Consider the following 24,381-nt stretch of genomic DNA (forward strand, 5'->3'; position numbering starts at 1 on the left):
TGCACAGATGAGAATCAAGCGATTGGTGCCAAAGGATGGCGGAAGAAAGAATCAGGCATGTACTTGTATTAGCAACAGCCAGAGACAAAGAAGCTATGAAAGTCCTTCTTGGTAGCAAGACGTCAAAAAGCCGAATAACCACAAAGAACCCTGGTCTCATCGTACAATATATGTATAATATAAGCCGTTCGACAATAAAATGTCATTACAGCAATCCTTGAGAGATGTTGTTCAATGCGAGCCATAGCTTGTCGGAAGAGGTAGGGCAAACATGAACGCTTGCGTGGAAGCGTAAAGATGACGTTTTGTATCTGCACAGGGATGTAGAGACCGGAATTCGGCTTGCTAATCGTTGGGTAAACACATTCGGGGCTCCTGCACGAGATATACATATACCATTGCATATCTTGGCATGAGCATGTGATAATAATCGGTTCAGAGCCAGCATTGTCAAAAGATTGGTTAAGGATGAAGGTGAAGCGACCAAATACTGGATCCAAATTTGCTAGGGAACATTGGCCGAACAAGCGCGTTGACTGAAAGACGTCTCCCTCTTCCCGCTAAACAATAACTAGTTCGATTGCCTGTGATATGGGCAACCGAAGACTCAATATTCTGAAAGTCAGAAATTTGAATCACGGCGCTCAATGAAGCAATCCTCACTCTAATAAGATCAGTGTAAAGATAAAAAAAAAACAAATACCCATATTGCATAGAAGATTAAAAAAAAGCCAAGTAAAGCGAAAATAAACTTTTGTCGACCGTTCCGTACTTCTAAGACTCTCTTCACAGCCCAAATCCCTCGCTTCACAAATAACAGAAATAAATCGACCAAAAAAGCACAACGTGTCTAAAACAGCCAGCTACGGTTGAGCATGCCAGCTGTGCTCCAAATCCATTAAACATGACCACTCTATCAAATAGACAACATCCGCCCGCCTGCTTATACAATATTTGACATGAAACCCGAGGTCCAGTACTATACAGATCCGACTCTAGAAAAGATGCTGCTGCGTTTTCGTCCTCGTCTTCTCCCTGGCATCCGCCAATAAGCCAAGTTGTGCAGGAAAATTCAAAGCTTTTTGAATACATGATTCAGCTTTCCCGCCTCACAAAATTCCAATGCATGCCATAGCGTGCGCGCCTAATATATAGCCGGTCGTAAGTTCGTAGAACCATTCGCAATGACAGGTTGCTGGCTAAGGGGATATACAACAGCTGGGTTGCTTCCGCGCACACGACCACCAGTGGTCAAACTTGACGCTTCCTTATCGGCCCTGACTATTATTTTTCGATTCATAAATGTCGTATCGTGGAATGTAGCAATTGCTTGCTCGGCTTCTTGTGCCAATCCGAAGGAGACAGTTGCGCAACCCCTGGACTTTCCCGTCTTGGAGTCTGTAATGAGATTGCATTTTTGTACGCTTCCCACTCGTTCCATGAGACATTTGATGTCCTGCCATCTTGCTTCATAGCTCAGATTGCCAATGAAAACACTCGTGGACTCTGTTCGCACGGCGCCGTGGCTAACATTGACCGGAGTCCCATCCGTGGCATTGGCGTAGATTGGCCCTGACATCCCCGCAGGGTACGCGGGACCGGGAACTAGATAGGGAATTGCGGCTGGAGGGACGACGAAAGGTTGTGGCGTTGCGTAAGGAACAGGGTCGGCCATACGAGGAGGAAAAGGATGGCCAAGGAGGGCCGGTTGGAAGGCGAAATTGCCGGGAGAAAGAGGAGGCGCAGCATACTGAGGCCCATAGAAGGGAGTCCGACCCAAAGCAACTTCCGGATGGTTCATTGGCACTGCCAGAGGTGTAGCATCCATTGTCGGATTGACAATGTAGACGTTCTTGGCAGGTTCAGGCTGGAAAGCGGCCATTGACGGCCGAGACACGGGTGAAAATGCACCCGGATTCATTGAGCTTATGGGAGGGGGACATGTGCCGCCTGATGGAGCTTGATTTGTCGCACTCGCTGGGCACATTTTGACCTGAAGCATGCTCCCGTCGCAAGGGTGCGTCGAAAGAAATACTTCAAAGAAATTGTATAAGTCCTCGAGCATTATCTTCAATGATCATCTGGGGAGTTTACCATAGACTTTCTCAGCCTCATCCTTGCCCCGAATCCGCACAATGCCAACTCCCTGGCTTTGTCCAGTCGGAAGAACAGGGACGTGAACGCTGTTTGCTCCGATCCGAGGGGTGATTTTGCGAATGTGGTCTTTGAGATCTTGCCATTTGAATCTCGGGGGAAGCTGCGTTGCCAGGATTGCCGTTACCAGCTTGAACAAAACTAGAAATTTCCGAGGCTATGCTCCTTGGAGGGCAGATAGGGGGCTTACTTACACCACTCACTCCTAAAAAGTAATCCTCTTCCTTTGCTTTAGCCAAACCTGGCGTGCTCCCATTATTCGCCATCTTGTGATGTTCTCTTTCTCCAGTAGATTATTCTTCAAAATATGCATCCAGAACAGAGACTTTGAATATATTTTGAGGAGCTCTAGAGCTTTATTATATAGCTTCGGGCATTTCAAAGGGACACTGGAAATTTTTCGATCAAAACTACAGCTCTTTGCAACAGACACTCGAGGCAAACTCGGCGAATATGTTTGATGGTGAAATACCTTTCCCAGTGATCATAGATGGGTAGGTATCTTGAAGAAAAGTAGGGCGTTAATCGGAGAAGAAAGAAAAAAATTTAGTGGCAGGTAAGACGGAGATAGATAATCGGACTTTCCCCAGGAACGTCTTCCTCTCAAAAAAGAAAAAAAAAAGGCTGTTCAGGGACAGAGGATTCAATGCGTCATGCTCCCGGTTTTATGTGTAGATCATCCCGTCATTCCGCAACGGCCAACCGTGGGAACGGATGTGAGCTCCCACATCTTCTAATCGGCTGAGAAGCCTAATTATCCTTGGGAATAGGACAACAAAAGTCGGATGCGAATCAAACGACTGACAGGGAAACTGAGAAAGAGCGAAGCCTTATCTACCACAACGCCCGCATCCACCAACAAAGCTGTCCCCAAAAGCAATCAAGCACCCCTGAAAATCCAATAAAAAGTGATTTATCAGGTCTGGAAAGTGGAGCGGGTTGCACAAACAAAAAAACGGTGGCGCGGGTTCAAGGCCATGTTCAATTGTAGGCGATAGGGGCCATGGGAGCGCTAGGCAATGCTCCCATGTGCCCAGGTGCCAGGTGCTAGGTGAGAAGACGCGCTCCCATTTGATGTTTGGTTTTCTTCCTCCTCTACCCACCCCAGCTTCAAGGCCCATCTGCGCACAAGGGATGTCGCTCTGCGGGGACGATTGGATCAGAGCAGTTGGCCGACCGATGCTCTGCCCTTGGACATCCAATCCACATCGACATGGAACGCCTGGCGTAATGATCAAAGCCACATGCCGGGCATTTCCGCCTTCCGACGTCGCAGATCAGCCCGTCAGAAAATAAAAGTGAAGACACAAGCGCAATAGATGAAGTAACGAAATGAAAGACCAAAGACGGATTGATTGCAAACAAGACGATGGCGGCCGGAGCATAACGGATGACCGCACCGCCAGAGAAAACGAGGCGAAAGAAGATCCTGGGCCCTTTGATCGACAGGTCGACATGGTCGACATGGGGCCAATGACCTAGTCTGCAGGAGATGGATCGACTGGCGTTGTGTGGTCCCCCTCGGTCCCATTTAACGAGAAAGAGTCGTCCGGGGGTGTCCCGGAGGATGGCGTGCCATGATACAGGTGAAATTGTATTATTTGACAAGGGCCCAGGACAGTACAAGGAAGATTGCCATGCAAAGATGGCACAGTACAATAGAGAGGCGTATGCGAAGCCCCGATTGAGCTTCTTTGTTGAGCTAAGTCATCTCTCTTGGGCTGGGAGATTTATCTCCAGTCTCTGAGACGTCACATGGAAAAAGAAATGCGTGTGTGAGGGAGTACTTGTTGAGATGAGACTGATCGAATATGCAAGTTATTATCGAGAGGTTAGAGGTGAGCTAACACCAACGGTCAAAACGTCCACGGGTAGCGAGCAACAGGTAGCAGAGCATAAATAATATTCCGGTATGCAAGTTTTAGGTTAGTTATGCCCCCGGTTGAGTTCTGGATCTCTACTCCCTGTAAGTCTCCTCTGGTCACTCTTGCAAAAAGCAGAGTGCTCCCCTCGTCCCATGACCCACGCTCAACAGCAAATAATCCCCTTGTCAAGGTTCAGAAATTGAGCCAAGTCGACTATGGAAAGGCATTATGGCTTCTCTGTTCTTCCCTATTGAGCCATACGACCGTGGAAAAAATTGAGACAAGAATGGACACGATCGGCGGATCTGCACCAGGAGTAGAATTGGATTGCCGAAGTTGCAGCATCTTAGACAGTAAAGAGTAGGGATTTCATTCTCTCCAGTGTCGAAGTGAATGGCAGGTATGTATTAGAAGACGCACGCCAACGGGCCATAACTACCAGTTCTAGCGGCCGGGTCTCCTGGAATCCTGGAAGAGTCGGGGCAAGCCACGGTTGGTCATATTAATGGTTCGTCGCCATCCGTTTTGTCTGGGCTAGTTCAAAGGGAGGTTTTACGAAAAGGAGGTAACAGCGACGTTGTGTTTACAAGATGCTCTATCATGCTTGGGGGAAGGGAAGCGTCGTCCGGTCTACACCCTCAGTACTGCTCTGCTTGTGACCCTTTGTTCTCTCTATAGACTTTGCCGCACCTTGGCATTTGCCCTGGCACGAGCACGTGTCATGTATCATGTCCGACCGCCTTCTTGCCTCCCGTCAGGAAGCGACTGTGCCACCCACTCGCAGAGGAACGGACATCCAACCTGATAACGACAACTCTAGTCTAAGGATTGATTTTCCTGGAGTCTTGGTGGTGGTGGGTGGAGAAGGAGCTCCCAAAGCCGTGAAAATAGGAGGCCTTTAATTCCAAGTGTCTATAGATGCCTCAACAAGCTCTCAAAGGTCTATCCATCCATCATGTGTGAATCAGGAGAAGGGAAAGGTCGATCTCTCAAGCAAAAGTCTATTTGAATGATTTTTGACCGGCTAGCGGTCCGAATACTGCAATTGGAACTGAGCTCGATCCTAAATTCAAGGGCCAGATCAGTTGCTCGGGTTGTGCAAATGGAAGGAGTTAGTGGTGGTGTCAACGCATAAGCCTTGGCTTGGCAATATTGGCGGACGGTCAAAGGACAAGTTAGCACTATCCTGCAGTTATGAGATGCCAGATACTTTTGCCTTTCAAAGCAAGGTTGAAGCCAGATAGACCTCATCATTCCCTGCTCCATATCATCATCTGCAAGTAGGACCCACATCAGTAGCTGGATAGGCGGCTCCACGATCTTCACGTCTCATAACTTTGGAACTCGGCGTCCCAGAAAATTTCAGATGCAATATGGGTGCTGCCCGGTGGGCAGGAAAATCTCATCTGGTCAGCCGGTGGGATTATTAGGGAGATTCGGGCTGGGATGTACGTAGGAGAGAGTGAAATGCACGATTAGCTGGCCGCAAAGACCCGGCGGATCGCCGGCGCGAAACCTTGAACGCTTGGTGCATGCTCGCTGCAGCGGATCATTTTATCCGGCAAAACAAAATATTACATGTTAATAGCGATCCATATACCCGAGAAAAGCTTGACAAGTCTTATGCGTAATTGCGAGCTTCGCCTTGGCATTACTCCAATTCGATTTCTGCTGGCTCCTCTTTAGATTATTGATCAGTTTCTTGATCCTTGGACCAAATATAGCAAAATTTGTACCAACGCTCCGTATCGTTGAGATGACAGAACAAGCCTTCGAGCACGACGACTCTACAAGTCGTCGCAGAGTAAGTCACATTTCATTTTTTTTTTTTTTTTTCACTTCAACCTCGACTAGCAATTTCTTCCTCGACCGCTTCCTCCATATGCACATTAACAAAATGCGCGTACGTAGCTGGTTATATTCAAGATTCTAGCTCTCCGGGAAACATTCCCCGCGTTGCCACGTAGCTTTGGCTGCCGCTCAATTGCTGAACCAAATGTTGATCCTTCAAATTTGCAAAGGTGTCATGGCGGTAAATGGAGGGCGCAGCCAGCGGCCAAATTGGCGAATAGTAACTGATTTTATCAATCAAAGCAAGCACGTCATATGCCCGTCTGTGTCATGGCGCCTCTGCCCACTATGAGAAGCAATACACGGCAGTCCCGCTATCGTCTGAACTAACACAACATTTAAACGCGCGGCCAAAATAAGATATCAATATAATAGCCGGAACAAACCGGAACAAACCGGAACGCGGATAGAGAGCGTCATCTTCTCATTAGAATCCTGCTCCAATGCAGAAAAAATGAACGGACAAAGTCTGTGAAGGAAAAGACAAAACGAACAACTCCTGTAAAAGTCAGAATTATGGAAAGCAAAAGTGTATGTATATACAGTAAAAGCTTCGCGCCGCCAGAATATATAATTCCCGCTGGCATACCTGATCCAATGCCCATTCAAAGCCGACACTGAGTTTATTCTGGATAATAGAACCCCTTCCGGTTCCAAGCTCGTGCGATATGACCCAATAATAATATGACTTCCATATCACCAATTAGCAGGACGTATATGAAGCGCAAACGGAAATGTCATTGTTCGTCCAAGGCAGCTTTCCGCCGGCCGACCTCGGAGCTCAGGCATTTACTGCGCTCTCAACTCGTTCAATGATAGTTTTGCTTAAAGACCCGAATGCCTGCGCGGTGGCTTCCACGCTCCGGGTCTCGGCTTGTATATCTCGTAGGGCAGCTTCCATTCCACGACAAACGGATCGCAGTCTACATATCTCCGCGTGAAGTTCCTCTGATGTGGACATAGTCGAGATCTCTGGGGCATCGCCCGCTATGGCTGCGTCTGGTGAAGTAACAGTAACGGAAGTAACAGGTGTTTTTGTATCGGATTCATGAGACTCAGTTGGAAACGTGTCACTTGTACCAGGAGAAGAAACGGGTCCAGCTGCGTCGATGTGAGCAGAGGGTTCTTGGTCTCGACCATGGTTCTCAGAGGAGAGCTGGGCTTGAAGTTTCCGTATTGCTTCTTTCAATTTACATCTTTCTTTCTCCCACTCCTCCTCTTTCAACTTCCACCTCTGTCGGTCGGCTGATCCCTGTGCTTCCAGCTTCCCTGCCATGGCCATGATCTTCATATATTGCCCACCATTCGCAACACTTTGCTTTCTGGCCTCATCGCGGCTTTTCATTAATTCTTCAATTTGCGAGTCCAAATTCTCAATCTGGCCCTGCAACTTCAAGCGCTCTTCAGCTAGCGAATTGAACTCGGATTCAGAAGCCTGGCATTTCTTTTCCAAAGCCGCGCAGCGAGTTCGTGATCGAGAGAGTGCACCAAGCACATTATCATGCTCTTGTTGAAGCGTCTGGAGGGCCAATGTCTTGGTACTCACTTGATGCTGAAGATCTCCCAAGTGAGCAGCTTGTACAGCATCTGAACGGGCTATGTTCGGGGAACTACCGGAAGCTGGCTGGGACGAAGACAGGTTGAGCGAGGAAGGCGAGGGCAGTAATCGAGTCAATGGCGCACTCTGCACAGGAGAGTGAAGATTCATGAAGACTGATCCAGAAGACGACAAAGTTCGCGGCGGAGAATGAGTTGACAGTGACGGAAGATCACCTGCCAAACTATTTCGACAACTTTCGTCCGTCGTCTGGGTTTCCTGGCTGCGAGGGAAATCATGCGCAGAGTTAAGTAAGCGGATGCCTTTCCATAAATCTTCGTTTTCAACCTCAGGTCCCTCAACCCGCCTCCGAGAAAGTTCTGACGGAGAAGGTCCAAGGTTCGAAACACCTGGCAGTATGTTGATACGGCCAGGATCAGCGGCGACAGGCACTGTAGCATTAAAGGCAGGGCGCTTGGCAAGAACCATAGCTCTAGTGAGTATCTCCAAAGCCCACTCCATGGACTCTTTCAACCCGATAGAAGCTACGTCTGGAACCTGTCGAAGAAGTGAGCACAATGTGAAGATCGGCAAATACACCCCAACGAATGTATCTGTACCTTATTTGATGAGAGTTCTGTCAACCCAGGGGTTCGGCCATGATGGAGCTCCGTAGTCAGGAGTACAAGGCTAGTCAACGTCTCCTGGACAATCCCGTGCAAATCCCGGCAAGTGCTGCAATCCGTCGAGACGCCATTCCAAGCATCAACTCCAGTCAATCGATCGTCAGACCGACTAATACCGTTCGGTTTGGGGCGTGTATATTCTTGATGCTCGTTCACGAACGGTGTATAGATCGGGGCCAACGGAGGTGCGGGGAGAGCTGGGAAAGAGATTATTCAGCGCGTGATACACAGCCATAAGGAAGCGATATCATTAACAATACCAGGAATGCCAGCCGTATGCTTCTTCAGCGCGCTTTCGGATAGCCGTCTGGAACTAGGTAAGCCACGTCCAGCTTCGATTTGAATCCTCTGGCGCTTCGGCGATCCTGAAAATTGAGTGCCCGATCCCCAAGAACTCCTTTCTGCTTCCCTTGCCGCCGGCATATAAAGCGGCTGTTGTTGCCCACCATGTGGAGAGTTTGCTGGAGGCCTAAGTGTTTCGGCGATTGGAGCAAGTTTCCTTTCGTCCTTGACTTGAGCAGGCCAGAAGAATGGAGGGTTGCGAGTGAGGTTTCCTTGGGGCTTCGCTGAATCTGAGTCTGCTCGCCGGCGATTGTAATGCCGACTCTTATCATCGTCTTCCCATGGCCGTTTCCAGTTGGAGCCGGCTGCCATCGTCAAGGAGCGGGCCAATCCAAGTAGTCCATATATTTATTTAAATCTTTAACTTGAGTATCGGAAGCTCCATTTGCCAATTCCGCAATATGCAGAGAAAAAGAAAGATAATCCAGACCAAAGCTTCCCTGATGGTCTAAAAAGTGTTGCAGAGAGCAGCTAGCAAGCGCAGTGAGGATATGATTCCGAGTTGAGAGTCTGCGATAAATCTTGGTCTCTTTGCTTCTAGAGACCTTTTGCGCCCAAGATGTGCCGCATAGAGCTTAAAGGAAGAGTAGGTGAGGATACACGGGCCCATGGACTACATAGAAGGCTGACATGGCAGCAACAAGGGAGCTTACGGCTCAGTGGACCGTGCTCCTTTTCGGGAGAGGTTAACAAGAGAGAATAAGCAAACTTAGAAGGGCTTACAATCCATTAGGATGAGGTCAGGCTGAGCCCATGGTGGAGATACCGTCGAGATCCGCTGTGGGCGAGCTTTGACGCCGTCTTCTCGGCAGCCCCGGAAAGCTTCCTTGTCACGCGTATCTCGTTGGTGGATTTGGCACCAAACTCAAGATCCAGAGCTGCCGGGTCAAACAGCAGTGAGACGGTTCGTACCGCCATTCCCGGTAGCAGCATTGCTTTCCCCCATCACTTCTCTGCACCACCTTTTCCCAGGTTGGTGCCAGACCATCCATTCCATCCAAGGAAAGGAGTGGCGGACTGAAGAAGAGAAAAGGTAAAAATGAATTCATGACACATCCGATTAGTCAAAAGCAATTTGTAAGGGTGTCCGGGAATTTTCTTTCTTGAATGTTACCTAACTGACACCGGTGGCGGAGAGCAAAGAAGGCCATTCGGTTTCGGGCTACAAGGGGAAAACGCTACAGTTGATGGGATGCAAGTTCTTCCACGCTGATCAGTTGTTCTATAGCGCAGTGTACGGAGTAGTATTCGGAGTGTCGGAGCTCAGAGCTCAAGCTCCTTGCCGCAATGGGAGGCTCGGAAGGGGGGCAGGAGGTCTTTGGTCCCTGGTTTGGGGTTGAAACGTCATCGCTCGGCAGGGTCGCGGGTCAAGGCGGCAGTGCTTCGCTCGTCTTGGCATTTTTCTGCAGAGACGTTTTGTTCGTTGAGGTAATGTAGATTACTGATCGCATACCGACTACTGACGAATCACCTTTGATAATTCCGGCGCCGACCCAATCCACATTGTTGATAATCCATAAAGCTTCCTCTTTGCGCATCCTTTCATCCCATGTTACTGTATGTCTTCAGGGATTGCCAGAGTGCGGCCATTTTGTTTAGGTAAGGGGAGTGTTGATTTCGGCAATCGGCTTCTTTGACGACGGTAAGTCACTGCAACAGTTTGACTGTTGTTTACTTAAGCCTCGAGATTTTCGCACATGAACCAGGGCCTGTGTAAAAATGCGGTACATAGCCCCGCTTGACTTAAGGTAATCAGAGCTTGTACTGTGCCAAGTGCCCCTGCTGGGAACAGAAATGTGGGTAAGCATAGAGGATAGCGTGTCTCGAAAACGCAATGCGTCTACGAGTAGGCAAGGATTTGCATTTTCATGTTATACGGAGTACTCGTAGAAGGTCCCCGTATAAAATGATCATGGGGGCTTCATTGGAAGTGGGACGAACCTCAAACCCGGGAGCTTGGAGAGGTGGTGGTATTCGTCGAGAGGCGGTTGAGGCGCCAAGTTAGACCACTTTCTCCCATGCTTCCCGCGTGCTGTTGGGTGGTCCTACAGGAGAACGGAGAATCTAAGGAGCGGGTCCCCTGGACTTTGTTTGCTGTGCCGTCTCAAATCCCAGATTTATGGCTCCCATTATTTGATCTTAGCCAGTAAACAGTCACCTACTGTATTTTTCCTCATGAATTCGCCTTAGCATGTCCAGTCAATTAAATCATCACTTGTTCGTCCGCTGCGTTGGGTCTTGACCCCGGCAAAAGCAACCCTTTGTCCATGCGTCCCATTCAGTCCATCGTATTTAGAGGGCGTAGATTTACCATCAAATACCGCCAATCCGTGTCAATATTAAACCAGACAGGGGCAAGGTGCAAAGTAAGCTCGCAACCCCGGAATAGGTGTCTTACCTCATCCGAGAAAGGTCCGTGAGTAATCAAGCCAGTGCTCAACTGTTGCTAAGCGCAAGTGTATCCGACGCACCTTGAGAGGGTCTCGGTCGCATAGATCTTCGTTGGTGGTCAAGATCATCTCCTTCCTCCCCCGAGGGCCCCTACAGCAACGCACGCCCTACCGGGATCGATAGGTACCCCCGAGCCATTGGAGGGCCCAGCTCCAGGCCTGTCCGATGGCTCCTGATTCGAACAGCTTGCGAAAAGATGATTTCATCTTCGGCCATCTTGCTAAAGAAGGTGGGGGCACATCGCCTGTTCAACGGCTCCGCTAAGGGGTTGGGCACGCATCAAATGGTGCAATTACTAACTTTCGCCATGAGAATGACTGAGTTGACTATCAATCTTTCTCATCTCGGTCTTTCAATGTCGCCGAGAGCTTATCTACGTCGGCAGATCATCGGTGCAACCTTTTACCCAACGTCTGTTCCTTGTTTCATTTACCTTTGCATATCTGCAATTACTCTTCGTAACATTGCCAACTTTGAATATTGCTCACATTTAATTGTACTTGTGTTCTGAAGAAACCTAGATACATCATAAATGCTTGCAGTTTCAATACTCGCCCAAGCAGCAATTTCTACCCTTAGACTGGTGATGAGCGAATGACGACTGCCACGAAGTGTTTCCGGAAACATCGGCTTGCCTGGTGGATCCTTTCGCCCGGCTCAACGATGCAAAGGCCTGTATGGTACTTTGTCCCCGTTCTCTACGAGCGATTATTTGAAAATAAAACTCCGTGAGAACCGAAGGTGCCCCTGGCTTGGGTTGGTCTGACAACAGGGAAACCCTCAGCTCAGGCCGACATAAGACTCACATTTTCTTCCCCATTTACCCTCATTGGAGACGACAGATACTAAAGAATTGACATGAAACAAGGCCGATATATTATAATTCGTGCGTAGTCTATTGCCAGGAGAATTGAAATATATGCTCGGTTCTGGCAGCTTACGCTGTATATAGGGAAAGAAAAGCAGATAATTCCTCAAATGCCGCTGGCAACTTCAATCCTCTTAGCTGGACCTAGACTGGCGTGCAAAATTAATGCGAATTTTGAGGCAGAAAAGGAGCGAGAGCACTTGCAGCGTGAAGCACATCACCACATCAGGCCCTCCAGCGCTTCCCACTCCAGAAATCATGTGGGAGGAGGTCTGATACCATTTTCATTTCATTCTGCGTCTAAAGATAAGAAGAAATCAGAGAATCTACGAGCTGCGGAAGCGGATCGATGAGCACGGACACTGATGCATTGCGAGGGTCTAATAAGTTCTCTTCCGCGGGATATAATTTCCCGAACGGCCAATTCAAACTACCAAGACCTTGGTCGACCGCGAGATGATGAAAACTAAATGCACATCTCAGTCCTCAGAAATAGGGTTAGAGGAGATAGCGCTTCAGCGAATATCTAATAAATAATTTTGTTTGTCCGTCATGCATCTGGCGTTTAGAACTTTTGTGAAAAGAGACGGGCCAGAGGTATATTATATGGTGGAAGAGCCAAATTCAATTATCTGACCAACGGAAACTCATTAACAGAGCCGCTGCCCTCCAAAAACGAGTCAGAAAGATCGAATGTCTCTGGCTGAGCCTTTCATTCGAGATGCCCGAGAAATAAATCTTCAAAGCAATGTTATGAGGCTATCCTCTCAAGTTGTACTTCCCGCTTAGAATCGTAGCATATTGGAGGCTAGACCACGTGATATCACTTATTGAACACGCACACTGTGAGGGGAGATCAAATACTACATGGATTTGAAAACAACTTATTGACGCTTCCCCTGGACTTCCAACTGTGCGATTGAAATAAACTTTCGACAGTAAAGATTCGAAAGCGAGCTCCTAGGCGCGGATGTCGTGGAATCACAAGTTTTGGGGCTCAAGTGCTAAGGTTTCGTTCCATGGTCGATGGGCCAACCAACTTCCCCGGGGCTATACCTTATTTGGTATACCGTTTCCTCTGCCAACTATCCCACCCAAATGTCAATGATCCAGCCCTGCTGTTGATACTTGGTCATTCCTTATTCATTCCAGACGGTTTCACTCATCTTGCTGCGAAACCTTCCACGAGGCGTGGATTTTGATTTGGAGGATCGAAACATTTTTCGAGGATCCTACTCAATATCATCGGCGGATAGCGGAGGTCAAGGCTCTGTTGGCCGTCGGCCTCACCGGAGGCAACTGAGGCGGTATCAAGGTTGATGAACAATACCTTGAATTCCTAATATTACCATTAAACCCCGGAAAGCAACCTCGGCACTGGTTTGCGTTATCTTCGACAAAGAGCGGAGAAAAAGGCTGCGATTCTTTCTTATGAGGATCCCCGGTCATCGCGTCCTATCAAGTCATGTCGCCGGCATCGCAACTGGCTCCTCCAGGGAGCAGCAGCTACTCTTCGAACACAATGTCGGTCGGTGATGGTACATGGGATGCGTCACGGAATACATTTCTACTTCCGAACCTTATGGGCTTAAACTTTGCGACCATGCGTTATAATGGTCAGTGCTCCATTCCTTTCCCAAACAAACCTCTTGATTATTATCTGACAAAACCACAGGCATGGGCAATCGTTTCCGGGATGTGCCACAATACCATACCCTGATCCTTGGACATGGTATTTTAGCAGCGATAGTCTTCATTCTCATCGTGCCCTCGGCTATATTTATTGCTCGATTCTATGATCGGCAGCCGCGATGGGCCCTTCGACTTCACATCTGGCTGCAGATTCTGACCGTGGGGTTGACGACTGTCATATTCATACTTGGGTGGTTTGCTGTAGGTCCAGAGCGGAGTTTGACAAATCCGCATCATGGAATCGGGTTGGCAATCTACGTCATCGTTCTTTACCAAGCCATCAGTGGCTGGTGGGTTCACTCTCGGGAAAAGGGTAGATTGAGGACACGGATCCCGTTGAAGTTAATGGTTCGTGAAGGTTTATTGCTTGATTGCCTAATTTGAAAAGCATTCTAACGTTTAATTTAGCTCCACCAGTGGATAGGTCGGGCTTTAGCGCTGCTGGGCTTTGTGCAAATTGGGCTTGGCTTGACCTTATACGGCTCTCCAGTTGTGCTCTTCGTTCTTTACGCGCTAGCCGGATTTTTTTTCCTTTTGGCATATTTCATCCTATCATATATTCGCCAGCCTGTGATCACTGACGACGGGAGAGGAAGCTATATCTCAGGTCCAACGACAGAAGTGACCGAGGACCACACTCATAACCATGGGGGTCTCGGAACGCTTGCAGCCGCTGGCGCGGCAGGAGCGGCTCTCGCTGGCTTAAGCAGGCGCCGTAGTCGATCGAGAAACCGTGCTACAACGGACAGGGTCTCCCGTAGGCCGTCAGCTTCCTACATTGAGCACGAAAAGTACTCAGATGTCGATCAAGCCAACGGTACCTGGAAAGATCGTCTGTTAAAAGGAGGAGCTTTAATTGGAGGGCTCGCGCTTGCAAAGAACTTATTTGGACGAAAAAAAGATGAGAGAGACAGCGATGTTGACCACTACACAGCTCCGCTAGGTGGCGCGCATCCAATCAGAGAAAGCAGCTTGAGCAGGGTTGAGGAGGGTCGCCCGTCTCCTTTACGTTCGAGTTACCACGAACCTTTTCATCGACGCAGTGTAAGCGGCAGCTCTATTTCTAGCCAAACAAGCTTTACAGGAAATGCAAGACCTCGAGAACATCACACTGTCCGAGACGGATTGGCAACCCTTGGAGCGCTTGGCCTTATGAGAGAACTTTTTAGGAAACGTCGCGAGCGGAAAGAAGAGCGCCGGCTAGAAGACCTTCGCCAAAGAGAGATTGAGGATGAGCGCCTAGCCCGAGCCAACAGCCGCAGATTTACTGGAGATGGTCTTCCCCCGCCTCCTCGACGAAGAGGCTCATTTACAGAAACCACAGACCTGACTGAAACAGATACTGCTTTCTCTCATCATCATGGTATCCCTCCACCCGTATCACAGAGTACTCTACCAACAGGAGGAGGTTTTGCGGCTGGTTCTGCAGCAGCTTCGAGCCAGCTGAATCCTTCCCGTGCCAACTACTCGCATGCTTCTATTCCGCCTGCAGCCATGCCACCAATGCCACCAGACCCACAAGGTGTTCTCCATCCAGAGTCTTCAGGTTCTGAGCTTTATACTTCGCCTGGCGGTCGACCTCATCATCGTCACCATTTGCCAGGCGATGCTGTCGCCGCTGCCGCCGGCTTGGGAGCCGGAGCAGCAGCTTATGAAGCAGGTCGACGCAGGGACCGCTCAAGAAGAGAAAGTGCCGGAGATCATAGCATTACTTCGCCCCCCGTCTCGGTCAAATTAAACATTGACAATGAAAGGAGACAAGTCACGCTCCGCCGATTATCCGAACAGGAAGCCGCTGCTGAGAGAGCGGCCAGAAGGCGGGAAAAGTCAGGCAGCCGCTATCGGGCTGGAAGTGCCAGTGAATTATCGAGAACCGATCCTGGGGAAAGATGGCGAAGGACCGAAGCCATTGAGCGTGCGCAGGCTGAAGACATTGAAAGAGCTAAAGCGCAATCCGGGGGTCATTCAAGCGCTGCCGGTCTTATGCCACCTCCCCCGATGGGCAGCACTGTCCTCGGCGGGACTAGTATAGCTTCTCCGGGCACAGTAACTGGGACCTATGACGGAACCGGTACGGAAGCCAGCGCAGACTTTGCAAACAATCGGCGCCGACGACGTGCGGAGAGAGCACGGCAAGCTTCGCGAGGCGGAGGAAGGGTGGACTTTACCTAAACGTTTTTTTTTGTTGCCCTTCTAAGGGACATGGTCTCCTCGTCGCACAGGACATACCGACTATCGCGTTTGACTTTTTCGACATGAGCTTTGGTGATAATATCACAACACACTTTTGGGAGTTTCTGCGTTGACATGATTGGCGCGATATTGCCATGATATATTATGTCCAGGAGCTGGGGAAGCAATGCAGACAAGGATAAAGCGACAGCAGTCGTGTGCAAATCTTAGCGATGGATATTTTGCAGTGCAGCTAGATATTGTACATTCATGAGAAACGAATATTAATGCTAGAATTGGACGGCACGCGTTGGAGGAAATTTGTATTTATGAGCGTAATGTTTGCAAAGCAACTCCTTTTAGTGGAGGCTACCGTCTATATGAGAAATAGAAATTATGATACTCAAAGCCCATGATTGTATTCAAATTGTAAGAAGGGAGTTTGATTTACTGAATGTATACTCGACAAGGCTTTCCTGGATTGGGTTCCCATAAAGTGACCATATTCCTGGTGTTAGAGCAATCATATGGAGCGAGCTTACTCCGAGCAATGAGGCCAATTAGAGTAAAAAACACTTTATATGAATGCATTCCGCTACTTTTCTCTATCTCATCAGCATAAATAAATTTTACGGCCGAAGCACCTGTGCCTGCTGGTTTTGATTTCTCTCTACTGTGTGGTCTTGCTATCACCTCAGTTGATTGGGCTTCGAGTTGCCCTTGCCAGCTGGAGTTAATGGAAATACAACCCAAGCCCGACCAGAACCAGTTGTCGGTGGTATAAGACACTTCGATATCAAGCGTCTTCGACGAGGAAGCTCCCATGATGGGAAGAATCAATGTTATTTGTAGAAGCAACAGACACCAATTAGGTCAAGGCTCGCGATACGCAACAGTATCAGCCTTGTCTAAAACCCGTGTAGGCACCCCAGTCAGTCGAGCGGGATTGATTCGATGGCACCGCTGCCTTGGCCTAACGCTGCAGAACGTGACAGGATAAAGATGGCTCTCGAAATATGCATGAAATGAGCCGTCCTCACTAAACTTCGCCTGGGAAAACTGTCTTATAGAGTTATATACCTGAATTCTACATTTTTATACCTAAGGTACCTACTACGATAGGTACTTTACTTGCGAGGTTGGTTGTCCAGCTGTGAGACCGCTTGTTCAATTGAATATCTGAGCATGGGTAACTTTATAAGCACAATGTCTATCAATTAAAGTACACTGTGCTCAACCTCCAGATTGCGACGTAGCTGTGTTCTTTTCTACGTCGGATCTTCGCCGCAATAACTGCTGCGATGGCATATCTATGGACGCCGTTCTCATCTTTAACAGCTGACAATCTCCTTGCCTCTGGCGCGTCAGGCTACGTCTTCACTACCACAGAACACGTCGTTATCAAAGTCCCGATCATAATAAGGAACGCCTGTCCTGAACAAGTGGCTCTTAGCGAATCGCGCATTGAATCCATAGAGAGAGAGAAGAAGGTGTATAATGTGCTGATGAAAAATCCAAACCCGAACATTGTCCGCTCTCTTCGCCTTGAACCAGAGGGTATATTCATGGAACGATTATTCGACAATCTTCAATTGCGGATCAATCGTCATGACAGTGATCCGATCGAGATAGCAGCGGAGAATAAATGGATCCTGCAAATAGCAGAAGCTGACGCATGGCTCGAGCATCTTGGGCTCGTTCATGGGGATTTACGACCAGCAAACATACTACTTGACCGTCGTGGAAACGTCAAGCTCAGTGATTTTGATACAACTGTGCCCTACGGCCATGAACTCCAGGCATCTCCCATCGGATTTTGTCGACGCAGCAAAGATGGTACGCCAGGCATAGCCAGTCCAGTCAGTGAACAATTTGCGTTTGGTTCATGCCTCTATACCATTCGAACAAAGCATACTCCTTTTGATGGATTAGACCCTGTAACAATCGTACAACATTTTACCAATTGCGAGTTTCCAACACTTGACACCGTTGATTTTGGACCCCTCATTGATGGTTGCTGGCATGGCAGATACAAATCTATCGTGGAAGTGAAATCTCACTTGGAGAAGCAGCTTGCTGCCGATGGTAGGAAAGGAAAGGTCCAGGATGCCGACTCTATCGATTTTCCCGATCTTCTAAAGGAGTGTGACAATTTCTTGGTGATGGCGAAGCGCAAGCGAAAGCACAGCTGCTCCAAAGAGGCGATGAGACTGGGTTCTATCGACTTTTCTACCATTTTAAATTATTTCTCTAGGCCATCAATTGGGTGGTTCTCGCTGAGCCTGGTCCTGGGGTCTGCCATTCTTGTATTGCCGCTTGTACGATGGAAGGTGGCTCGCTACAAACAGTAGTGATGAGGATGGTTTGGCTCTAATCTTTTGTCTATGCCGGCCCATTTCCTTGACCTCAAGTCAAGCCTGGCAGCGAGGTATTATTGCGAACGGATGCGAGGAGTCATGGCGGTCAAGAATACATGAGTGGAGGATCCTGCGCTGTCCAATATAGCATGCACGAGTTGACCCTGAACTTGGCCTGGCTTGAAGGCACATTCACACCCCCTTATGGTAGTAGCAGTCATTCTTCTTCGCTAGGACATGAAATGGCCGTTGGGATTCAAGCAGCTTCATTGCGCTTGTTGTTTTTTTGGTCCATTCGGCTATAAAGAGAGTTTGAGAAGATTCTGCAAGGGCGAAATAGACTCGTGTCTCAGGCCCTTGGCTGGACGCGGTACATTTTGCCAGGACTCCTAACTGTTTTGCAGTGAGATTCTGTTTACAAAGAGTAGTGTAGCACCAGAGCACAGATGGCGCGCCAGGACAGGTACGAACTAAGTCCGTTTCACCATCATCGCGCGACGGACCCTTTTAGGGGGAGAAAAGGCAGTTGGAGTTAGCAGGGATGGTTGGGATTTAGCCAGAGAGTTCGGCCTAGTGCCACGTGCTCGGCAAATCTCGCTCTCTGCTCTTCCCTGAACATGGCTAGTGATAGCGGCGAATCATACCTCTCGTATACCTATAGACAAGGGGAAATAGCCTGGACCTGCACCAATAACAGTGCAAAGACCTTGCTGCAAGAGCTGGGCCGCAGCCCTGCCTAAAGGGGCAAGCCCCCAGGCGAACAAATCGGACATATATCGATCTCTCCTGAGCCTCCACAAATATTAGTCCCTGAATAATAAAGTGACAATCAATGTGCCATAGAAAGGGCTCCTGCCAAAGCGCATAACAAATCAATCACAACTTTTTTCATTCGTGGTGAGTGGCCTTCAAAACTGCGAGTTGTTTCCTTTGGGCTCCCTGGGGAACCATTCGCACACCTCCAAGTCTCACGCACTCCCTCTCCGGTCACCAGCCTCCTACGTCGCACGAACGTCTGGCGGCCTAAGATTCGCCCCACTCCACGTTTTCAGGGACGTTCTTTAATACAGTAGATCTCATGTGAAATGATAATAGGAGCGAGATCATCCATCCTCCACCAACAAAACCCTTCTTCTTTGACGAGTCACCTCTGATCCGGAAGCTTTCGCGATCCCACTAGCCTCGTAGTCAGCGTCCACTTTCTCTCCTACAACCCTATAGCCGTTTTACTTGGTTCAAATCACCATCCTCTCCAAGCTTTCGGCAGTGTCGCTACCACGTTTTCACCATGGGCCGGTCTCTTGAGTCTTCCCGCCCGATGCTGAGCGATGTCAGTGCATTTCTCCCTCTCCCTGTGGAAATTTCCTCTTGTGGCCGCAGTGGCCACACATTCACGCTCGCTGGCTTATTCTTGGGCCATGAGACTTCCAACCTACTAACTCTCCACCCTTCACTGCTCACACATTGCATTCACCTGCTTCATTACAAAGTATTTTTATTGACTCTGTTTCTTCTTTCTCGTCGCAATTCAGACCTCTGCTCGAAACTCTCAACGTTACTCTACCTTGAGCCAGGCGCCATCCATGTCGCCCACCGTTGACTCGATGGATTCCTCTACCCCTACCAACGACCCTCGCGTTGCCGACATCAAGGCCTGGAACGCTGGCTTTGACAGATTGGAGCAAAAGAAGCTCCAGGCTCAGCGTTTCGTCCCCAGCGCTCAGAAGACGGCCGATCTGAGCAAGCTTGCCCTCGGTGCCAAAGTCGAGAGAGCTCTCACGAGAAGAATGACTGGCCAGGACGCCGAGCTCAAGCCGAAAGAATACAACGAGAAGACTGCTGCGCAGTAAAGCCTGTTGACCGTCGTTGACATGGTTTTGCATTTTAACCATATCCTCCACAATTCAATCCTCTTGCGACAGGGACCCTTGATCTATGAACGATGGACTTCCCGTCCTAGGTCTTCTCATTCTTCCTCGGAGCGCTCCCTTCCACCGATCTCGCCGTGTGAGGCCGACTTTCAATTCTCCAACCGCTGGCGAATCGAAGAAAAAAGAAAAAATAATTTGATACTTTATCCTGACGAGCCGCCACCATCACCACAAAACGCAGACTCTTCTGAGTTGCATGATATCCTTGGACATGGTGTTATTCGTTTCGTTTCGTTTCTCGTTCTTCACAGCTGCGCCTAATATCCCATAACGCGCAGCTTTACATGTCTCCTTTCTGGCCGCCTTGTCGTTCTGGCGGTTCACTACGTTGCGATTTCGTCAAATTCTCCAATTTTCCTTCTGATTTATGTTATTTTCTTTCTTAATTTCGGGCTAGTCTTGAGGATCATCTTCTCTCCAATCTGGCTACACCATGGAGCTGCTCGGTTAGAATTGCAATATTTGATGGCCTTTTGATACCTTTTCAATTGATATTGAATTCTCATTATCGTATTGGTCTGATCAACCAAGACTGCCGTGCATATCAACTTTCTGGCATATAACATCGACCCTCTTTTTCCACCGCCAGCAGATCAAATGCCAATTGTATCTTTTCAGCGTGTTTAAACACAGTAAAGCTCAAGCTCTAAGCTCTCACGCCCGAGATATGCCACGAGCCATGCGGACTCATTCTCTTACCCCGCCTAGGATTTCCGTCGCTTACTCGTAGAATCCATTTTGCATTCCATTGTCCACATGGTTCATCCTTACAGTCCACATGACGGACTCCACCCAGTGCTGTCAGATGATACCGTTTATAAAGCGCCCAAGTTCCACCTACCTACCCTTGAGCTCCTACCAAGCGTCCTTTGGTATGCTTGACACAAACCCTCCCCATTTCAATGTCCTAGGATTCATATGGCCCCATTATTGTCCTCGTATATCCTACAAGTCATGCCACTATCAAAAATCAAACCCCCTCTAATCTATTGTTCCGATCTGCACGAAAATAAATCGTGACATCTGCGCTCAGTGACCGGTAACAACACCCACCATGAAAAAAGCGGGCCAACTGGGGCGGGAAAGGTGGGCGGCGAGTCCAGTCTGCGTTGCCGAAGTCGGTGGACTGAGGGGACTCTCCCGGCCGGCGCTCGGGCGGTGAAGTACATGTACTTGTCTGATTGGTTCGAATATTTGCATACACTGCGATTCCCCTGCCTCGGTTGTTGTTATTGTGGGCGATAAGCTACCTGCGAGCTAGAACCAAAGGTAACTAATAGTTATCAGACAGTGGACCATGGCCATTGTCCGACTTGAATATCATTATACGAATGATGACCACATCTGAGCTTTGGTCTGGGTTGTTTGGGCGGTGTTGACTTTCCATTGGGTTAATTGGCCACTGCCATTGAAACATTGAATATCTGGTTATGTTCCTTCCCTTGTATGCACCCTTTGGCGCTGTATAAAATAGACAGCTGGGACATGTGAAATAAAAGGTCAGAAAGACCCCTGCTCCATAAGAGGGAAAAAAATAAAGAATAAAACTAAACGACGGAGGGAAAGTCAGGCATACGACATGGCAATCAAAACAACAAACCCATCAGGCGAAACGTCCTCGCCGTCAAAGATTGTCGTTATTGGCGCGGGCATACTTGGCCTCACATCTGCGCTCACGCTGCAGCAAGAATACCCTACATCGAAAATCATCATCGTGGCCGAGTCTCTTCCTCTCAATCAGCAATTTTCAGCGACCTCCTCTGCCGACTACGCATCTGCCTGGGCCGGCGCGCATTACCGGCCAATTCCTTTTCTCACCGATCCGTCCTCATCGCAAACGCCGGCATTACATCGTCAACTTGCGGAAGAAGCTCAGATAACGCGGCGTGCCTTTGAGGTTTTTAAAAAGGAATCGTCCGACCCGGCCAATGGCATCATCCTTGTGGATGGTGTGGAATATTTTGAGAAGCCGGCTCCAGAACATTTGCAATTGAAGGATGGAAGCGTATATGCCGGCGATAATGACGATTTTCAAATCATCCCGTCTCGGGAATTGCCCGAGGGCGTGAAGTGGGGATACAAATATAAGACATTCTGCGTTAGCCCGAATGTCTACTGCCCGGTGCTGCTGAGGCGGTTTGTGGACAGAGGAGGGAAAGTTGTGCAAAAGAAGTTGGCGAGGGTAGAGGATGCGTTTGGTGTGGATGACGGTGGGCTGGCTTCTGGCGGTGCTTCATGTCCTTCTTTGCGTCAGGATTCATCAGAAGAGACAGAAAGGACAGACAGGACAGTTGTGGTCAATTGCTCTGGTCGTGGATTCAATGACCCTAAGAGCTTCGTGATTCGTGGTCAGACGGTACTAGTCGAGAACGACTGCGGCCTGCAGACGATTACAAGACAGAATTCCGATGGCACATGGACATTCTTAATCCCTCGAGCGCTTGGTGGCGGGACAGTCGTTGGAGGAACAAAAGAAGTCGGCGACATGACTGATGTGCCCAGACCGGAGACCAGAGAGAAACTCCTCAAGGCAGCGGAACGATGTTTTCCCTGGATCCTGAAGCCGGGAGAAAAATGGCAAGTCATCAGGGATAATGTAGGCCGGAGACCGGCAAGAGAAGGGGGTATCAGGTTAGAAGTCCAGAGCGTCGCTCCCGGGAAAAGCATTGTTCATGCGTACGGTGTTGGTGGGAGAGGGTATGAGATGAGCTGGGGCGTTGCTGAGAAGGTCCTGGGCTTGGTTTCTGATTTGATAGAGGATCATGTCCTGCGGGCGAAGCTATAATTATCTTTTTTTCTTTTTCTTTTTCTTTTTTTATTTCATATATTAATTCTGTTTCATGCATATACGATTTTTTGTTCTGATCTTGTTGCATATTTACAGAGATATCAGATGTACATATATACATTGTTTATACCCTCTCATAACCTCAGTTTCATTGCTAGGAAATCTACAGCTTGGCCTGGGTAGTCGTGCCCCTGTATATAAATACGGCTGTCAGTCAACAATCGTCCGATGCATTTATCTGCTATAGCGGAGCAAAGGAGGAGTGTCCCGGGAGGGGGGAGAGGTTTAGAAACAAAAAAAAAAATTACAAAAAAAAAAAAATTTGGTGACTTACGCATGGGCAACGAGTTCAACCTCCACATCAGTTCCAAATGGCAGCTGGTGGACTGCCACGCACGTGCGCACCTGATAGCTACTCGTCAGCATGTCTCCGACCAATTGTACCCGTCTTCCCAAAATTGTACGAAGGAGGTATTATTTCGAAGATGGGCTTTGGTACTTACCGGCTTTGGCTCAGCCGCAAAAAAGGTCCTATACACCTTGTTGACTTCATCATAGTCGTCCATGGTCGTCAAAAAGACATTGACCTTGACGGTGTTGTTCAAGTGACTGCCCGCCTTCTCGAGGATCAGGGCGAGGTTGCGGATTGCTTGTGCCTAGAATATCGATTGATGGCTCGTATCAATTATCAATTGGTTTTTACATTGCTGTACTCAGCGAATAATACGTTAATACCTACAGTTCGCGCACCGACTCCGCCTTCGACGAATTTCTTCGTCTTCAAATCTACGCCGACGCTGCCGGAGCAGTAGATCATGCCATTGCTGATAATGGCTTGAGAATGCAGCGCATTAGGCGCTTCGAGACCGGTAGAGACTTTGGTTTTGAGTGACATTGCTTGCGAGAAATTATTATTACAATGGTTGAAGTAAGTTGAGGTAAATTATATGATGCAAGTAAGGTAGTTAGTTTTAGTTTATGGCGCAGATGCTACAGAAGTAGGACATGGCATTTATATTTGTGTGGAGTGACTACGGAGATATTGTTTGGTGTAAAGCGGTGGTGTAATACCGCATGCCAATTGGCTGTGCGGGTCTGGGTTTATCTTGATTATTATCTCGTGCTTGAGCATCCTCTCATCTGTAAGTACCTAGGTAGCTACTAACTTAGGTAGCTCGGGAATATAAATGGAGACGCCCGTTGCCCGCCGAGATCGCTGGTTCTGTGTGCTATGGTAACTCTTGAATATGCACCGTGTACAAAGAAGATTTGCATTGATATTCACTATATACTTCTGTACATTAAAGAGACAGATCAATGGCATGATAATATGGATCTCGTGATCCCTAGATTTAGTGATGTGTATCAGAATATAGAAGATTTCAATTGATATTTGGATCTGGTTTAGAAGACACCTAATGCCTCAAGCATCGATATATGTACACCTTGCTCATTCTGGTGCTGTATCAAGTAACTGCGAATCTGCTCGTGGTAAGCCGACAAGCGAGCCATGTTCCCGAGCCAGCAAAATGGTGCCGACACGTTCTCACGTACTGTATTATGTGCTGCAGACACTCAATTGTGGTGCCTTTTGGCGTTTGCCCAGATCCACTCAAGCGGAGGAGTCAAGCGAGGCCAGTTACACCTTCGATTATTTTCCACACCAACCAAAAGGCTGCTCCCCGAG

General features: G+C 48.5%; 9 protein-coding genes across 9 annotated transcripts; 6 read left to right on the top strand and 3 right to left on the bottom strand.

The window, feature by feature from the left end:
* Positions 1–1,144: 1,144 nt before the first annotated feature.
* Positions 1,145–2,420, bottom strand: L228DRAFT_265579 (hypothetical protein; the record flags this gene model as incomplete). The annotated part of the gene is made up of 3 exons (XM_018334723.1): positions 1,145–2,034; positions 2,095–2,284; positions 2,349–2,420. 3 exons carry the CDS (start codon positions 2,418–2,420, stop codon positions 1,145–1,147), a joined length of 1,152 nt encoding a protein of 383 aa, XP_018190656.1.
* Positions 2,421–6,651: 4,231 nt separating this feature from the next.
* On the bottom strand, positions 6,652–8,747 carry L228DRAFT_265580 (hypothetical protein; the record flags this gene model as incomplete). Its single annotated transcript, XM_018334724.1, has 3 exons — positions 6,652–7,965; positions 8,028–8,290; positions 8,354–8,747. 3 exons carry the CDS (start codon positions 8,745–8,747, stop codon positions 6,652–6,654), a joined length of 1,971 nt encoding a protein of 656 aa, XP_018190657.1.
* Positions 8,748–11,110: 2,363 nt separating this feature from the next.
* On the top strand, positions 11,111–11,492 carry L228DRAFT_243893 (hypothetical protein). Its single transcript, XM_018331795.1, has one exon. It carries the CDS (start codon positions 11,200–11,202, stop codon positions 11,395–11,397), a length of 198 nt encoding a protein of 65 aa, XP_018190658.1. The 5' UTR covers positions 11,111–11,199; the 3' UTR covers positions 11,398–11,492.
* A 55-nt stretch (positions 11,493–11,547) lies between these two features.
* Positions 11,548–12,427, top strand: L228DRAFT_243894 (hypothetical protein). The gene is made up of 2 exons (XM_018331796.1): positions 11,548–11,772; positions 11,839–12,427. Exon 2 carries the CDS (start codon positions 11,865–11,867, stop codon positions 12,105–12,107), a length of 243 nt encoding a protein of 80 aa, XP_018190659.1. The 5' UTR covers positions 11,548–11,772; positions 11,839–11,864; the 3' UTR covers positions 12,108–12,427.
* Positions 12,428–12,867: 440 nt separating this feature from the next.
* On the top strand, positions 12,868–16,029 carry L228DRAFT_280366 (hypothetical protein). Its single transcript, XM_018335777.1, has 3 exons — positions 12,868–13,370; positions 13,430–13,794; positions 13,855–16,029. Exons 1-3 carry the CDS (start codon positions 13,220–13,222, stop codon positions 15,616–15,618), a joined length of 2,280 nt encoding a protein of 759 aa, XP_018190660.1. The 5' UTR covers positions 12,868–13,219; the 3' UTR covers positions 15,619–16,029.
* Positions 16,030–16,919: 890 nt separating this feature from the next.
* L228DRAFT_265582 (kinase-like protein) lies at positions 16,920–17,969 on the top strand (the record flags this gene model as incomplete). The annotated part of the gene is made up of 1 exon (XM_018334725.1): positions 16,920–17,969. The coding sequence occupies one exon, from the start codon at positions 16,920–16,922 to the stop codon at positions 17,967–17,969; it is 1,050 nt and encodes a 349-aa protein (XP_018190661.1).
* Positions 17,970–18,787: 818 nt separating this feature from the next.
* On the top strand, positions 18,788–20,161 carry L228DRAFT_243898 (hypothetical protein). Its single transcript, XM_018331797.1, has 3 exons — positions 18,788–18,872; positions 19,071–19,305; positions 19,508–20,161. Exons 2-3 carry the CDS (start codon positions 19,264–19,266, stop codon positions 19,823–19,825), a joined length of 360 nt encoding a protein of 119 aa, XP_018190662.1. The 5' UTR covers positions 18,788–18,872; positions 19,071–19,263; the 3' UTR covers positions 19,826–20,161.
* Positions 20,162–21,244: 1,083 nt separating this feature from the next.
* On the top strand, positions 21,245–22,697 carry L228DRAFT_243899 (nucleotide-binding domain-containing protein). Its single transcript, XM_018331798.1, has one exon. It carries the CDS (start codon positions 21,486–21,488, stop codon positions 22,689–22,691), a length of 1,206 nt encoding a protein of 401 aa, XP_018190663.1. The 5' UTR covers positions 21,245–21,485; the 3' UTR covers positions 22,692–22,697.
* Positions 22,676–23,709, bottom strand: L228DRAFT_243901 (yabJ protein). Its single transcript, XM_018331799.1, has 4 exons — positions 23,434–23,709; positions 23,198–23,350; positions 23,029–23,099; positions 22,676–22,885 (listed from the first exon to the last, which is right to left on the bottom strand). Exons 1-4 carry the CDS (start codon positions 23,587–23,589, stop codon positions 22,858–22,860), a joined length of 408 nt encoding a protein of 135 aa, XP_018190664.1. The 5' UTR covers positions 23,590–23,709; the 3' UTR covers positions 22,676–22,857.
* Positions 23,710–24,381: the final 672 nt, after the last annotated feature.

The sequence above is a fragment of the Xylona heveae genome (genome assembly GCF_001619985.1).
Source record: "Xylona heveae TC161 unplaced genomic scaffold L228scaffold_2, whole genome shotgun sequence".
Classification (NCBI taxonomy): Eukaryota; Fungi; Ascomycota; class Xylonomycetes; order Xylonales; family Xylonaceae; genus Xylona; species Xylona heveae.